General features: G+C 35.5%; 1 protein-coding gene across 1 annotated transcript; it reads left to right on the top strand.

Annotated features, from left to right (window-relative positions):
- Positions 1-1,974: 1,974 nt before the first annotated feature.
- On the top strand, positions 1,975-16,877 carry LOC126969168 (cytosolic carboxypeptidase 6-like). The gene is made up of 5 exons (XM_050814488.1): positions 1,975-2,090; positions 3,346-3,593; positions 6,792-6,886; positions 13,000-13,216; positions 16,677-16,877. Exons 1-5 carry the CDS (start codon positions 2,033-2,035, stop codon positions 16,875-16,877), a joined length of 819 nt encoding a protein of 272 aa, XP_050670445.1. The 5' UTR covers positions 1,975-2,032.
- Positions 16,878-17,504: the final 627 nt, after the last annotated feature.

Genomic DNA, 17,504 nt, shown 5'->3' with positions numbered 1-17,504 from the left:
TTAATATAATTGGTAGTTGTAATTGTAGGTATCACTATTCGCCAATAAAAAAATATAAATGCTTACAAATATTTGATTGTCAGTTTAAAATTTAATAAATTTCTACGTTATTAACACACTATAAAAAGCCTATTCTTCAATAATATCATATCGGTTTTTGTCTAAACTGTACTTAAGGGATAAAGCATTGACAACCGTTTCAAATATCAAAAACGTTGATGTGGGTGGATATCAAAGACTGGTGGAAGCTGTTATATTCCTTAGGATTACTCTTGATTCCCAATTACCACTGGGCCGCATATTGAAGGATTGGCAAATAGGCTTAGTTCTGCAGCAGATGCTGTTAATAAGATTAGACAATTATCCGACGTTGATACGGCGTGACTTGTTTACTTTAGTTATTTGCAGAATATTATGTCCTATGGTATATTGTTCCTTCGTCCCTTAGTGTCGTAAAAGAAAAGGAGTTAGTGGCATAGTGGATGACCAAAAAATTGGTTTCCTCTTTACACTATGGAATGGGTGTCATTCCCCATACGCAGCGGTAGCAGGGACAAATGGATGAAGTATCTAAGAGCAGCTTTCGACAACGCCCAGATATTGCCTATTCCGGACTCATATTTTCTAAGCTGCTCACCCATTTTGAAGACGTACATAGATTTAAATTTTCGACGGGTGATTTGGCGTGACGCTCAGGGATAAAAAAAGAAAAATCCGTTCAATGTCGCAACAGTGCATGTCAATTTGTGATATAAGTTGTTAAGTCTCATTTGCCCAGTAATTTCACTAGCTACGGCGCCCTTCAGACCAATACACAATAATGCTTTCATGTAACTGTTTTACGGCAAAGGTGCCGCTGGCTAACCTAACCGGTAGTATTACTAGTACAAACGTAGTAAAGAATATTATAGAAATATATTTATTTAACATAGGGAGTGATAATATCTATTTATGTATTATTACAAGGAAACATAACAAACACATCACAAGAATTGATCAATAACTGAGAAATAACAAGAAGAAATATCAAACTGGTACACAGTCACAAACACAAACATTCACAGAAAGAACTAATTTGAGCAAAAGATACAACAAGTTAAATTAAAGTTAATCACTTGGTTGCTGGATGATCATGTTCCCAGAAACACTACTTCGTGTTTTTAAAATAAATTATATTATATTGTTTATATCGGTAATGAAATGCTCGCATTTTATTACCATAATTTATTCACAGCGTGTGTGGATTGATGCATCTACTGTACTCAATAACTCTTGTTTTTACTACGTATTCATTTAAATTTACTTTTTTGACTTACTCGTTGCATCATTTTATTTATTATATTGTAATTGAAATGATTTGTTAGACGATGAACCTGTCAGTGTTGATTAAAAAGAGTGACAATGAGTTTCTTGCAACATCTTCTCATTAAAGTCCCACCATTTCCGTTTCAACCTAAATGAATTAAGTGATTTTAATTTTATTTTAATTTCAATCCTCATGAAGCTACATTAGTTTGTAAAGGGGCTTTAATATGGAGAGAAGAACTGATAAGAAACACCAAGCTCATCTTTTAAATCATATTTATAATTGGTTAGCCTTCTTACGTAGTAATTAATTACAATACATACAATTTAGATGGCCTGCATAGAACAGACGAAAACCATGCATTATTATCCTCTATATAATCTATTATACTATATTAAACCTTCTTTGTCAAAGAAGCTTTAATATATTTCTTGAATATGTTACCCAGTGAGTCCTAGTAAACTTAACAATAACAATAAAATCTAATAGAACACAAACTGAACTTACTGTTTACTGTTTAATTTCCTTTCCAAACACCAGTGCTTTCGTGTCAAGTTTCAATTGACGAGCAAATAGACCATACGTGGCGTGTTAGTTAAACGATTTCTATATAAGATATACGACTATTATGTTCACTATATTGTAAACCCATCACCTACGAAGTACGAACCACTTTACTTGTATCCTGTGCGTTGTGTTCGACGTAAACTTAACTTAGTTTCAACGATGGTTGCGTTAGTAGATGACCTAGAACACGCTACTATTTACCTAAGGGGTCCTCACGGTATGTTAAATACTATTTAACCTTTAATTTAAGGCCCGTATACCAGGATACATCTCAATATATAGTCCTAGACTGACCAGAGACATTCACTTGAGTGAGTTTGTCTATTTTAAGCACATATTTGAACACAATGATAAAACATTTTCGTATTATATATGACAAGTTTGATGTTTTTTTCTGCATTCAAATTATAGTAATAGAAATATTAATATTTTATGGTAGGTAAAATATATAAGTATATCAACTATAATATTTTTTCGTAGATAAATTTTTCTATCGTGGCCTATTCTTAAATATTGATAAATTTAAGAAAATTTATTGAATTAGGTGTTACTTTGCGGAAATCCATAATTATACAAATGATTCCAGAGACGACGAGTCTCGTGGCAGATTTTGGCGAGACAACACGTCCTGAGGATGCCTCGTGTAGAGGCGAAACACGTGTCGAATTGTTTTAAAAACAAATATTGGCGGAATTAACTCTAAAGAAAACTTAGATCATTTGTAAATTTAAGTCTGTTTTATCATTGAACAATAAATTGAAAAATTGAATATTAAAATTGAAAAATGATGCAATACAAAAATATATATATATAATATAAATTGAATAAGAAAATAATTTGTATAATATTCCAATAATTTCTGCATTCAATTCAATTCTACTAGTACTTGTGTCTATGTTTCTGAAATGTGTGTAACACTTAAAATTAAACCAACACTTAGAATTTATTATTTATTGTAATTATAATATTATAAGTTAATGTATATCTTGTTGGTGTAAAATAAATAACGTTTCATCTAATCTATATATTTTATATTATCAGTATCAATCACACTATCGTGTGGCAATGAAAGTAACGTGTTATGAAATGACATGAGATTAATCTTTTTTTATTTTTATGGATCGTGGTTTATACAGTTCTTAATATAATTGGTAGTAGTTGCACATATAGTGATTCGCCAATAAAAAAATATAAATGCTTACAAATATTTGATTGTCAGTTTAAAATTTAATAAATTCCTACGTTATTAACACACTTTAAAAAGCCTATTCTTCAATAATATCATAAAAAAACATAAAAACATAACATAATCACTCTCAAATAAATACTTTAAAATATCAACATTTATGGCTATAGAATAGTTTAAACCATAGAAGCATTTATCTATTAAAGTATTATTTATGCTAGATTAAAATGCAAAAACTATTTCGGAATAAATAAAGCTGTATTTATATGGTCTCATATTTTGACAGATAGTGAGGAAAGCGACGGAGAAGGTGGTTTAGGTAATCTCAACCGACTGACCGTCCGTCCGCCGGGACACAGCGGGAAGGCAAAACGTGGTCAGCTGTGCTTCGACGCGGCCTTTGAATGTGGCAATCTTGGTCGAGCTGATCACATCACCGAGTTGGAGTACGATCTGTTCATTCGGCCGGACACCAGCAGACCACGCTCGCGGTTTTGGTTTAATTTTACAGTGGAAAATGTGAGACAGGATCAGGTCGGTAGCTATTTTCTATTTCATAGGTAAACGATTCATCATCATCAGCCGGAAGACGTCCACTGCTGAACAAAGGCCTCCCCCAAAGATCTCCACGACGATCGGTCCTGCGCTGTCCTCATCCAAAGTATTCCGGTGATCTTGGTCAGATCTTGTTAATAGGCACCAACACTGCGTCATCCGATACGTGTTTGGCATTCGAAGAGTTTACTGCCCCAACGGCCATCTGTCCATCGAGGTATGTGCCCTGCCCACTGCCACGTCAGCTTCGAAATCAGTTTGGCTATGTTGGCGATATTGGTGCTCCTACGGATCTCCATTTCTGATTTGAACTGGAAGCGAAATTCCGAGAGCAATGGGGCTACCCATTGCCCTCTGAAGCTGTGGCCTCAGTCAGACACTTTGTTTGCACCTACCGGGATCCGCAGGCAGGGTCACTAACCATTGGTCGTAGAATTGGTAATTCAATTGCAATCTAATCTGCCTGCTATAGTTACACCCGGCGCAACTGAGACATACATCGGTCTTATTGTTGCATAGAATGATAGAAACATTTTTTTGTGCTTCTGTGAAGATCCCTGAAGCACTGCAACGACGAGGCAATCCAACCAAAATCCGAAATTATTGCACTCAGAGAGCATTATATGATTTTCGAGAATAGTTGGCGCACAGACTGCATGACTGCATTATGTGAACTTTTAACTGAAGACAAAGGTTTTCAAACAGTGTGTGTTGCCAATGATGACCTACAGTACGCAGACGTGGTCGCTAGCATTACGTTTTTGAGTTGGGAGTCTTGATCTTGAAGCTCTAATATTGAAAGTGCCTAAGTCGTATCGGTTTGAGAAAAATGCGGCCGGTATTTGATTCCAAAAATGATTGCGCGAAGCTAAAAGTTTTCGCAAAAGACGCGGTTGTGGAATGCCGGACGTCAACATGATGCGAGTGGCATTCCGCATTATTTATCATCTACGGATATGGTATTTTGAAGAAACACGTCAAGCGAAATATTTTGCCTTTACTTACCGCGGGGCCATAATGGCACAATAGTCATAGAGCACCACGCTTCCATGTGGAACAACGACGAAATACACACGACCTCATTTTATTTCTCGCCTTATTAACCGACTTCAAAAAAGGAGGAGGTCCTCAGTTCGTCGGTATGCTTTATTTATATATGTTACCTCAAAACTTTCGACAGGTGAACCCAATTTGATAATTTGAAAGCTGGTGCTTCCCGTGTGGTCCCATTGTAATTTGGTCCAGATCTGACATTGGCATCCATGATAAAACCATAAAAGTCTTAAATTTGCTATACATACGTTGCTATACGTGGATGATAAATTTACGAATAACTCAATATCACGGCAACCGATTTCGATGATTCTTTTTTTAATGGAAATGATATACTTCAAATATAGTTTGGTGAGAGTTTGGTTAGGTCCTGATTACGGATGCCATGAGAAAGTAACGAAACTCTTCAATTCTTAGAAGTAAATTAATGATACTCGGCCGAATCTTTCTTATGTTATCCGGATATTTAAGTCATGTACCATAACATAGTAATGGCCAAGTTATTATGGTAATCAAATATGATGATCAATGGGACTCCTTAACGACTTACAGTAAGGGTGCGATCTGTGGCAGAATTTGTTACTGTCTGTAATCAAATTGCGAAGCTCTTACGTTCATTGCTGCATTGAAAAATTTAGTACATCTACACATATTTAGCCAAATTTTTAGTTAGTGTACTTCAAATTCACTAAAAATCATAAAATAAAAAAAAATACAAAAAAAACAACCGACTTCAAAAACACTATTTCAAAACAATAGATATAATATGCACTAAAAAGTTTTAAAATAATTGCGTATTTTTATACAATCTAATTCTAGATACGATTATTATAAATTTTGGAGTCGGTGACATCTAAGATAGGTTTATAACTACATACATAGTTATAGATGAGATGTGCTTGAGTTGTGAGGAGCGAAAAGGCAACAACGAGTCGCGGCGGAAGGACACCAATTCCAAAAATGACAATAATCGTAACTAGAATTCGATTAATTAATTAGATTGAATAAAAATACGCAATTATTTTTATACTTTTTAGTGTTATTAGAAATTGCTTTTTTACTCGGAATTTTTAATAGGATAAAAGTTGGTTAAATTCTGTACAAATTAAAACAAAGACAATGGTACGTTGGCATACAGAAGTAAACGGAAAAAAGAAGTGCGCAGATTTTTTTTTTTTCGTATATTTACCCAATATGTGCTAAGTTGCTATTTTTATAATATATACTGGACTATATTTTCAAGACATTACAATAATTATAATGGTATGATATATACTTTTTGTTCATATAAATTCGACTTCCAATAGCGTCCATTCAAATTTAATAAAGACTTTGAAGCGTCATTTCCTTTGTCTGTTTTTTATTTTTTTTTTATTTTGGAATATGTTGAAATATTTTTACTTTACTTGAAAAACTATCGCATAATATATATCAGGTGTCCAAATACAGCATTGTTACATTTTAAAACATACACAAGCAATCTCGCACTTCAAGGTCGATCAAGGTCAAGAGATTCTTCGTAGTCTTTCGAAATAAATGTCTCAAATTATTACTATGAAAGCTTGTATATTTTACTTTTGTATTAGAAAAAACATATAAAGATGATTAAAAAACAATAAACACTAAAAAAACAACCAATTTATCATTGAAAATACTCTTACATTTATTCTAAAATATAATGGTTTTTCAACTTTGCGTCGTGTGTATAAAATAAAATAAAACACAATATGAATAATTTATGCATGATTTTATAGCTTGTTTCGATAGCTTTCAAATACATTCATTGATATAATCCTCTTAAATAAACATAAAGTATAAGCATTCTTTTGCTATAGGTAAAATAATACGCATAGAGACACTGTATGTAGCGCGCGTAAAAATTCTCGCGCGAAAACCGCTCGGTAATCAACCGATTCGAAGGTCGGTAGAAGGATAGGCTCGTAAAGGGTTAATCGATAGAGATATCCTGAGTTCTGCTCCTCTTAATTCAATCTCTTCACTACAGCCTTTGATTTTGCAATTACCGTTATTACCAGGCTTATCTTAGACAACTACGTTTTCTTGGGATTCCCAATGCTACGGCATATATACAGCGCATTATTTAATGTGATTAATTTTTTCCAGCGAGTCATATTCAATATAGTTAATTTTGGAAAAGAATTTACCCTGTATAATGGAGACATGACACCCCTTGTTAGATCTACCTCAAGACAAAAATGGTGAGTGATTTTTAATTTTTATGTAAAGCAATACTGTACACTCGTTTGCAAATAAAAAACAACGGGCATCTAGGTAAATAACCTGATTCAATGGTATTTTCAGATTATTCCATAAATCTTAGTAGGTTATATTATAATAGAACTTCAAATAAATAAGCAAAAAGTAATTTTTGTTAATTTCGTCATCACATCTCGCTGGATTTAATGAAAAATAATCCCAGAGTCTAAGCAGCTAGATGCGTATCTAGGCCAATTAAAAATTTTGATCGCTTTACCATGCACGCCTATACAGTAGAGCGATCCTTTAGCAGCCTCAGAAGACTAAAAACATGGCTAAGAAGCACTATGGCAGAAGATCGCCTTATTGGTCTGGCCATGATGAGTGTACACAGAGCTTTAATAAATAAAAACCTAAATAATTTTAATGATAAAGTGGTTGAAATTTGCAAAAAATCCCCGCAGGGTATGTTTTAATTAAATATTATTTTTGTCAAAATAAATAATTATTACTGTGTTTAAAAGTTTGAATTAGTTATTGTGCTGTCGAGGGCTTGTGAAGTTTTATATATTAGAACCTTCATCGAGGCAAAGACTTCCAAAGTATAACGCTTCATGCTTTCGACTTTACCAGGTGATCATATTTTTTATCCTCCATAATATTGTCCCATTGCCCGGCGTATCAATTATCTATCAGCTGAACGTCCTGCTCATCTCGTCCCGTATTTTCATAAAAAAAAGAGACAGTCAGCCTCTATTTTTTTCGACGTGTTCACAGCTGCCCAGTATATCTAGATGTATAAATAATCTAAGGTATATAATTATTCAACATTGTTATGTTTATCACGCATTTTATATTGTAATACCCACCCCTTTTTAACCTACTTTAATTATAGTTAGGTAATTATGGAAATAAAAAAAATATTCACTGTAATACCTTTTTTATGATAATAAAAGACGAGACGAGCAGGACGTTCAGCTTATGGTAATTGACATGACTCTACACGGCTCTACAATTATGCTCGTCACCTTGAGACATAGTATATTAAGTCTCATTTGCCCAGTAATTTGTCCGGTTCTAGCTACGGCGCCCTTCAGACCTAAACATAATAATGCTTACACATTACTGCTTCACGGCAGAATAAGGCGCCGTTGTGGTACCCATAATCTAGCCGGCATCCTGTGCAGAGGAGCCTTATAAGTTATTTAATAAGAGTCAGAATTAAGTACAAAAGTAAGTTAAATAATAGTATTCAAATGAATATAATAACGAATATAACATTTAATTACAATAAATTTACAAACATTAGTGCCAAATATTTTAATCATTCAAATAATATTTCACATAATAATAGGCTTTAGATGTTAATTTATTTTTTATGATGCATATAATTTTTAATTGGTAATTTTTTTTTTATCATTTGGGAGTTTATTAATAAAAGTTAAAGTATAATACAATATAATTTTACACAATACAGATTAATAATTTAACGGAGCCTAGAAGATGGAATTGCGATTTTATGTTTGTTTCGAGTATTGACATTATGTACATCACTATTCTTTTTTTTATGGAATAGGATGACAAACGAGCGTACGGTGTTAAGTGATCACCGCCGCCCACATTCTCTTGCAACACCAGAAGAATCACAAGAGCGTTGCCGGCCTTTAAGGAAGGCCTCTTTTTCACTATTCTTTTTAAATTGGCTAATATGTTTCTGTGTACTGGCAGTATATAAATTTCACTAAACTTTTCTCAATGAATGCATTGAACTCATTTTATAGACTGCCTGAATTTCCCGTTTCTGCAATAGAAATATGTTATCAATATCTGCGGCCATAACTAATTCTATAATGATGTGTTTTTATTTAATGAAAATAAGGGATAAGACGAGCTGGACGTTCGGGTGATGGTGTGATGTTGATGTAACTATCTAAATAAATAAAAATACATACATTGTGGTTTACTTCAAGTCTTAGATCACACTAGATAGGCATGCATGGGCAGCTGTTATGTCAAATAGTGAGGTTGACAGTTAACCTCTATTTTGAGCAATGCACGCACACTAACACAAAGATACAAATCACGAGTGTAAGACACAGCTTGTCGCACACTAGAGTAAAAAAACAAACATAAATAAAGTAGAGTCGCCAACGCGGCTCCCGGATGTGGATAGCCACATGCCGTCCTTACTAGATCTTCTGCTACACATCCCGATGGTTATCAAGTCTTTGTCGACGCCCCTCTCGGAACGTCCGACCATTGCCGGGTCAGGAGTGTAGTGCTTATCCGACGCCAACGTCGCAGACCACCAGCGACCCGACGCGTTTGGCACTACAAGTCAGCAGATTGGGATAGGATGCGTTCCTTTTTTGCATCCTACCCTTGGGGCAAGGTTTGTTTCCCTTCTGACGATCCTAGTGCCTGCGCCGTTGCAGTAGCCGATGTGATACTACAGGGCATGGATATTTTTATGTAGTACCGATCGGTGGCAGATCACAGCCCTGGTTCGATGCGTCAGTTAAAGCAGCATCCGACTGCAAAAAACACGCGTATCGAACTTGGGTTGCGGGGCTGGGCACAAGGGATCCGAACTGCAAAGTTCTTAAGAGGAAATATAACCGTGCCTCCAGATTTTTTAAGCGGTAAATCGCCCGGGCGAAATCGAAGCACGTCGTCAAAATCGGCGAGCAGCTTTCCAGTTACCCGACCGGAACACGCAAGTTCTGGTCGTTGTCGAAAGCTGCTCTTGGTAACTTCAACCAGCCGTCCCTGCCGCCGTTGCACATGAAAAATGACACCCTGGCCCATACGGCATAAGAGAAAAAATCTCCTCTCCAAATCTCTTTTTGCCTCCAACTCGACTCTTGACGACAACGGAAAAACACCGCCGACCATCCCGTGGTGTCAGAGCTCTATGCCTGAAGTACAGTTCAGACAGAAAACTGTTAGGCGAGCTCTGTTTTCGTTGGACGTCAGGAAGTTGAGCGGGCCGGATGGCATTTCTCCAATCATGCTTAGAACGTGTGCCCCTGAGTTGACGCTGGTGCTAACGCGTTTATTCCGGCACTCTTATTCCAAAAGCGTAGTCTCTGACTCATGGAAGTCAGCCCTTGTCCATCCGATCCAAAAAAAAGGAGACAGTTCGGATCCGGCAAACTACAGGCCTATTGCTATTACCTCCCTGCTCTCCAAAATCATGGAGAGCATAATCAGCCGCCAGCTCTTGGTATATCTAGAGGGTCACCAGTTGATCAACGACCGACAGTACGGCTTTCGACATGGTCGGTCGGCAGGAGATCTTCTGGTATACCTAACACATAAATGGGCGGCGGCTTTTGAAAGCAAGGGGGAAGGCCTGGCAGTTAGCCTGGATATAGCGAAGGCCTTTGATCGTGTATGACACAAGGCGCTCCTCTCAAAACTTCCATCATTTGGGCTTCCCGAGAGCTTGTGCAAGTGGACCTCCAGCTTCCTCACTGGGCGCAGCATACAGGTCGTTGTCGACGGATATTGCTCGAACCCGAAGCCCGTGAATTCTGGAGTGCCCCAAGGCTGTGTGCTATCTCCCACGCTGTTTTTTCTGCATATCAATGATATGTTGGACACCTCCAACATACATTGCTATGCAGACGACAGCACTGGTGATGCCGTATACACGGGCATGCAGGTCTCTCTCGGGAAATCGTCGACCAGTGCCGGGAGAAACTTGTGTCTTCTATCGAGTCCTCTCTCGAGAACGTAGCGGAATGGGGTAAATTGAAGCTTGTCCAATTCAACCCCCAGAAGACTCAAGTTTGCGCGTTTACCACTAAAAAAACCCCATTTGTCGTATCACCTCTCTTCGACAACACTTTCCTTAAAGCCTCGCCTAGTATCGGAATACTGGGTCTCGAAATCTCGAGCGATTGCCATTTCGTAGCCATCTGGAGGGCAAAGCCAAATTGGCTTCGGAGAAGCTGGGCGTCATCAATAGAGCACGGCAATACTTCAAGCCGGCCCACATTCTAGCTCTCTACAAAGCGCAGGTCCAGCCACACATGGAGTATTGCTGTCATCTCTGGTCTGGCGCACCCCAGTATCAGCTCGATCCATTTGACCGCGTGCAACGCAGAGCAGCTCGAATTGTCGGGGACCCAGTGCTCTGCGAACGGCTGGATCACTTGGCGTTGCGTAGAGACGTCGCTTCATTGTGTGTCTTCTACCGCATTTATCACGGGGAGTGTTCCGAAGAGCTGTTTAACCTGATTCCTGCCGCCGAATTCCACCTTCGCCCGACTCGCCACAAGTTAAAATATCATCCCCACCATCTGGATGTGTGGCAGTCCTCCACAGTGCGGTTTTCAAGGAGCTTTCTTCCGCGTACTACAATGATGTGGAATGAGCTTCCTTGTGCGGTGTTTCCGGGACGATACGACATGGGTACCTTCAAAAAAAGCGCGTACACCTTCCTTAAAGGCCGGCAACGCTCTTGTGATTCCTCTGGTGTTGCAAGAGAATGTGAGAATGCGGTGATCACTTAACACCAGGTGACCCGTACGCTCGTTTGTCCTCCTATTCCATAAAAAAAAACCGACGAATTGAGAACCTCGTCCTTTTTTGAAGTTGGTTAAAAATAAAAGTGTGTGTGTGGTCCTTATGTACGCATGCAATAACTTATTCTTCTTTGGCGTAATAAAACAAAAATCCTTAAAATATTTTATTCCTCGAGCATAGTGTATTTTACGTTTGTGGAAAATAAGTGATTAAATATAACAAATGAAAAAATTATCATACCGAATAAATAAATAAATCAAATATTTTTTTTATTTTGAACTTGAATATAAATTGAAATTATATATTGAAATTTATTTAATTCTCGTCCATTGCATGTGATTCAGTAGACATAATATGAGTTGCAAGAGGCTTGGTAGCTGAAGTATGATATAAATGGTCTAGTTGACCAGCTAACGTCAGGCTGTCGAATTTGCGTGACGGTGTGCGCTCGCATCGTAAAAATTCATTCAGATATTTTTTCTCTAACGCGCCAAAAGAGTATGATTTGAAATAAAACACAAATTGGTATATACCGACATTACCTTTTTTGGTTTAATATCACAGTAAGATTCTGTTAGCGTATCTAAAATATGTTTACATATTCCATCTGCAGCGGCAAGCAATGTTAGATCGTACTTTGAGCATCAGAATTTAATAAATAGCTGCATTTTATTTTAGATAGTATACAAAGCATACCTATTACTTTATTCTTAGGTTAGACCCTCGGCAGAATCGCATTCAAAAGCACAATTTTCTAGAATATCCACTGCTCGTACCAATTATCTTGATCCATACAAAATCTAAGGACGTGCCAAGCTCCAAAAACCTCAACCACATTATGCAGATAAAACGCTAAACTCGAAACAATAAATTTGAATACAACTAGCCACAGTTAGATACTATCAATTAAGGCGCAGATTTGTTTTTTATGTTCTTGGCTTTTAGTAATTTAATTAACTTTTTGTGAACACAAAAAAGGTTTTATATTATAAATTATAAATGAATTACGCATACAGGATGTACTCGGTAAGTTTTACCAAGCTACTCAGTAACTATTACAGGTATTAAAATACTTTAAACTGATATCAATGACATTAATAACTTTTTAAAATTTGAAAGAGATATATCCAATATTTTGATATTAATCACTTCCATACATATTAGTATGAGATCAGTAGAATGGTTTTAGTTTCCTTATTTTTAAAATGTTATTTAAGCTGAGTACTAAAGGAAACTGTTTATTAATCTAAAAAAGTAAAAATCTTTCTTTTAATTGAATAATATTTATTTCTTAGAAAGTAATGAGTACCAGAACACATAGAATAAAAAACTAAAACCACCCTATTAATCTTACACTATTAAATGTATGGTAATATTTCATATAAAAAATATGGATACTTCTCGTTTAATTTTTTAAAAGTTATTGACGTCATTAGTATCAGTTTAGTTAAGGAACTTCGCCTGGCCACCCTTAACGATTCCATCCTGTATTTAGACTCTGTTGATGTATGTATGAACGTTAATATTTTACATCAAGTCATGATGTCTAGACACTCGAGTGTAATTATGTTGTTGTTTTCAGGCAGCGTATACCCAGGAGACTGTTGTTCTATCATAGATCCCTAGTACACAGAGGGCGAAAGATACTAAGTATAGCATTCGGTTTTGATCGTGAAGAAGACGTGTACCAATTTTCTGCTGCGTTACCATACTCCTATTCACGATTGCAGAAATATTTGAGCATGTGGGAGAAGAAATCGGAAGGATTTGCGACCAGGGAATCCATAGCACAAACCACAGTATTACATAAAATATATAAGTATAATTAATATAATATAATGATGCTAGATCCTATACAATAATATACTAGACACATGAGATTTTTCATCTTTAACTAGATAGTAACTAGCTAGCTACCCAGATGGGTAACAGGTACAATAATGACTTAATCTGCTAAGTATAAGGTGATAACGGAAAATTATGAAAATATTATCCATAGAAATTCTTATAAGGAATATTGTTACGATTCCAACATCTTTTTTGAATAAAGATTATGTTTTGAAACAGGAGTATTTTAACAGGCTAACAACATCTTAATGAAACTAATTTAGTAAAATTTGGCTTATAATGTCTGTCAAACAATGTGTATTATAAAATCTATATATACATATAGTGAAATTAGTCTTTGTTTACGGCTCAATCACGCCTAAACCACTGATCGTATCGACATGAAACTACCACCATTCGATGCGAAATTTATCCTAGTTGGTTTATGACTACTCTATTTTTCGAATTCTGACGTTCCTTCATTAATTTATTTCCTTTTATAATTCGCCCAGCGAAGCGGGCGGGAACGGCTAGTTTGTAAATAAAACCCACGGGAAAGTAAAACATTGCAAATACATAGCCCAGGATAGCGTCATTAATATTAAATCAATTGTGACGTGTGTCAGTCAGTGTGTGACGGACATCATTTCCACCTGAGGCAAAGAGTGCTCGAATGACAGGTCATTTAGGTTAAATATAATAAATAGGTGACAACCCTGCGAAAATCTCAACCCTACCTTATAGCTTTCCAAAGAAGTAAACATATATAAAGTAAGTGTTGGCATAGATTTTAATTTCAAAATATTGTTGTTCAAAGTGGGAATTAATATCACTTCTGAACGTAAAACTACCTCCCATTCGACAATTTACCTATACCTCAAAATACCTCAGACCTGAGAAGAATGTGGAAGAAACTCAGCGAGCTTCTTTCTTTCTTTTACCATAAAGTATCGTTATAAGAAAAAGTATTATTTAAATAGCCTGAGGGCGATCGCTTTATTCCCAATCTATGGTATCATTAAAAAAGTTATTTATGATATACCACATAAAAGTTTTTTTAAATAATTATTTTAAGCTTCGTAACACATTTTCTGGGTATCATGTAAAATCATGTAAAAAGACCATACATCCCCCACCAAAGGACTTATAGACTCAACGTTATATTAAATTATTAAGTACTAACCGAAACCACTAAACGTATGTAAACCTACTTCAGACACCAGTTCCTACCAAATACCTGCTGTTAAATTTGTAGCGTTCATATGTCTACAGTATTAGAGTAAGATATTTTGTGAGGTAAATACATACATAATTATTACTAAAGAATAAATAAAATAATAAAAGATGCACTGACCTGTTGCTATTTAATTGTATTAAGTTACAATGGCAATGGGCCAATCATATATCGCGACAGATGACTTGATAACAGATGAGCGATGCCATGAAAATCAATTAGAGCTATAATAAATAAAACATTACCAACGGACATGACTCGTTACAATTTTTACCTCAAACAACATATTTTTAAAAGTCACACATTTTTTTTATAATCATCTCATTTGATAATAATTTTATTGAGATTTTTTTTTAATATATTTTTAATTCAACTATCAAATTTATCCTGAACGACTATTCTATACATATAATAAATACCATAAAAGCTAAAAACTGTACATTTTTTTTTAAAGACAACTGTATGTCCACCTAAACGAAAAAAACAACTAAATATATTTCTTATCGACGTCGCGTCGCGGGCAGCAGCTAAATCCTATAAATTTTGATTTCTTTGAGTGTCGAAATATACGTTTCTGCGGCCGTATCGTTTTTTTACGTTAATGTAGATGTTTGATTTTTTCACGGCTTCATTTACAACTAGATAACTCCACAGGATTTTTTGAATTATCGAATCGAATTGAATTATTAAATGGATGAAAAACATCTTCATATCTGTTACTGTCGTACGACTCTTTCCCTGTAAAATAAAGACGTGTGGCACTCGGAGACTACCGCGGTAAAGCTATTGCATAGCATTTTTTATCAACTTATGCATTTATAATTATTTATTTATTTTATTTATATTTTTTTGTTTGATATAAATTCAAGTTAAACTTTTTGAGCGTGGTGACCGATAAGAAAACATTTTTTTTTCTTTTATTAAATAAATGAGATGTTAATGTTGTTCAAAATATTTTTATTATCTTACAATACATGTGGGTTATTCGGGAATATTTATCATTGAAACTATAGGTTTATGGTAACTGAAAAAGGAAACATAAGTTTCAGACTTGATATCTTCTAAATATCTGGAAAATACCGCGTCAATGGTGGTCCCATATTTTGTTGTGGATTCATTTTCAAATTCAATATTTTCGAAAGAAAAGTTGTCAATCGCTCTGATTTTTTATCAGTGTCATAGTGGAAATTTATTACCATTTGTATCAAGTATTTTCGACCCTTCTTTTCAGTGCACTCGGATTATTTTTTAGTGATCCAAAAATGTGAAAAGAAACTGATAAATTTAATTATCGTAGTTTTAAATATTTTAACACAAGTAGGCACTCGTTTCCCATTGAATGGACCACAACTGTCGACTGACACATTTTCATATTATTAATATTTCAAAAACAACAATGAAATTAAAAAAGTAATAATATTGAGGTTATTTTTGATAAAATTAATTTAAATAAAGCAAAAAGGAAGTGAGTAAAATTTAATTTGCAAGATTTGATCACAGACAGACAACAGGACAGGTGAAACTAAATAAAATTGCTTGTCATAATATTAAAAATAAAAATAGTGATAAAAAAAAAATCAAAAAAAATCAAGACGTACCCCAGGCTCGAACCTGGGACTTTCTGCACAAAAAGCATACGTGATAACCGCTGTTCCACGGCAACTATAATGACCGTGGCGAAATATCTATATACATCTAGTGGGGGGTGTTAGGTTATTTTCGTTACGGAATTTCTGGATTCGGTCTCCACGCTCAAGGCCCGCGAAAGAAGCTATGCTATAGCTTAAAAACAACCAAGTAGTATAACGTTATTAATATATCTATATAAAAAAAATGATACAGGTTTTCATTTGTGCGCGCATCATGGAAAAGCTGTTGGATAGATTTCAATTAAGTCTTCTAAGTGTTAATCCTTACACACTTGGCCCTTATCAAGAAAAAAAATATTGCGATATCTTCATTTAATGGAGTTCTAAGAAACAAAGATTTATTATAATATGTACTACGTGCTCAGTCATGTGTGTACGCGGACGAAGTCGCGGATATCAGCTAGTATTAAATATCATCTTATAAATAAAGTCTTGGTATTTAAATATGTTATCTCTACTGCAAAATAAATTGTCTGTATTTGTGCATAGGCTTATGCATTCATAGTTTAAATGATGATGAAGTGGTTGATTAATAGTTTTTTTTTTCAGCAAAAGCGTCGGATAGATCTCATAACAATCGGAGATTTGGTTCCTAAGTGTACAGAACTGCGAGAGGAGAATCTTAATGTGAGGGGCAGAAGTGGAAACGAAAACAAGAGAGTAGTACTGATATTAGCTCGAGCGCACGGGGGTCAATCTCCTTCCTCATTTATCTGCCAAGGTTTTATGCAAGCTAAGAATTATCAATAATTAAGTACCTCTATCTTAATAAAACACTTTTTAAAGGATTAAAAACGCGTGTAATTGTAACTGTGTTTTTACATTAGATTTTTCGTAAAAGTTACATTTTTATTATTATTTTAGTAACCCGACGTTGCATTACCTTTCCAGATCTCGTTTTCAGGGGGACTGCAGATGAAATTAGTCAAAGATAGTATTTGTCATAGATAGTTGTCATTATGAAGTTTAGCGCTATTTATTACCTTGGAGGTGGTATTTACCGTGGCGTTTTTGAAACGTTAACTTAAATAATAATAAAAATGTAAATATTACGCAAAATCTAATGTAAAAACAGTCACAATTACACGCGGCTTAATCCTTTAATAAGTGTTTTAATTAAATGTGTAACGCTCGCGTTATACAAATAAAAAACTATGAGTACCTCTATCGTTGGAAGATAATGTTGGACCTCGAACTACACAATACGCGCTTTATGGCCCAATAAAGAGCCATGGCAGAGCGGTCGTGGTCATCACGAAGTGACATCTTTTGGGGCAGATGTGGTTCGCCCCACGAGCATTTGCCACTTTTCCCTGCTGGCCGACAGTCTGGTACACTCGTTCAATCGACCACCCACATCAGACTTAGCTTGGTCTA

This window comes from Leptidea sinapis, chromosome 17, assembly GCF_905404315.1.
Source record: "Leptidea sinapis chromosome 17, ilLepSina1.1, whole genome shotgun sequence".
In the NCBI taxonomy this organism is placed as follows: domain Eukaryota; kingdom Metazoa; phylum Arthropoda; class Insecta; order Lepidoptera; family Pieridae; genus Leptidea; species Leptidea sinapis.
This window is presented reverse-complemented; position numbering and strand designations above follow the sequence as displayed.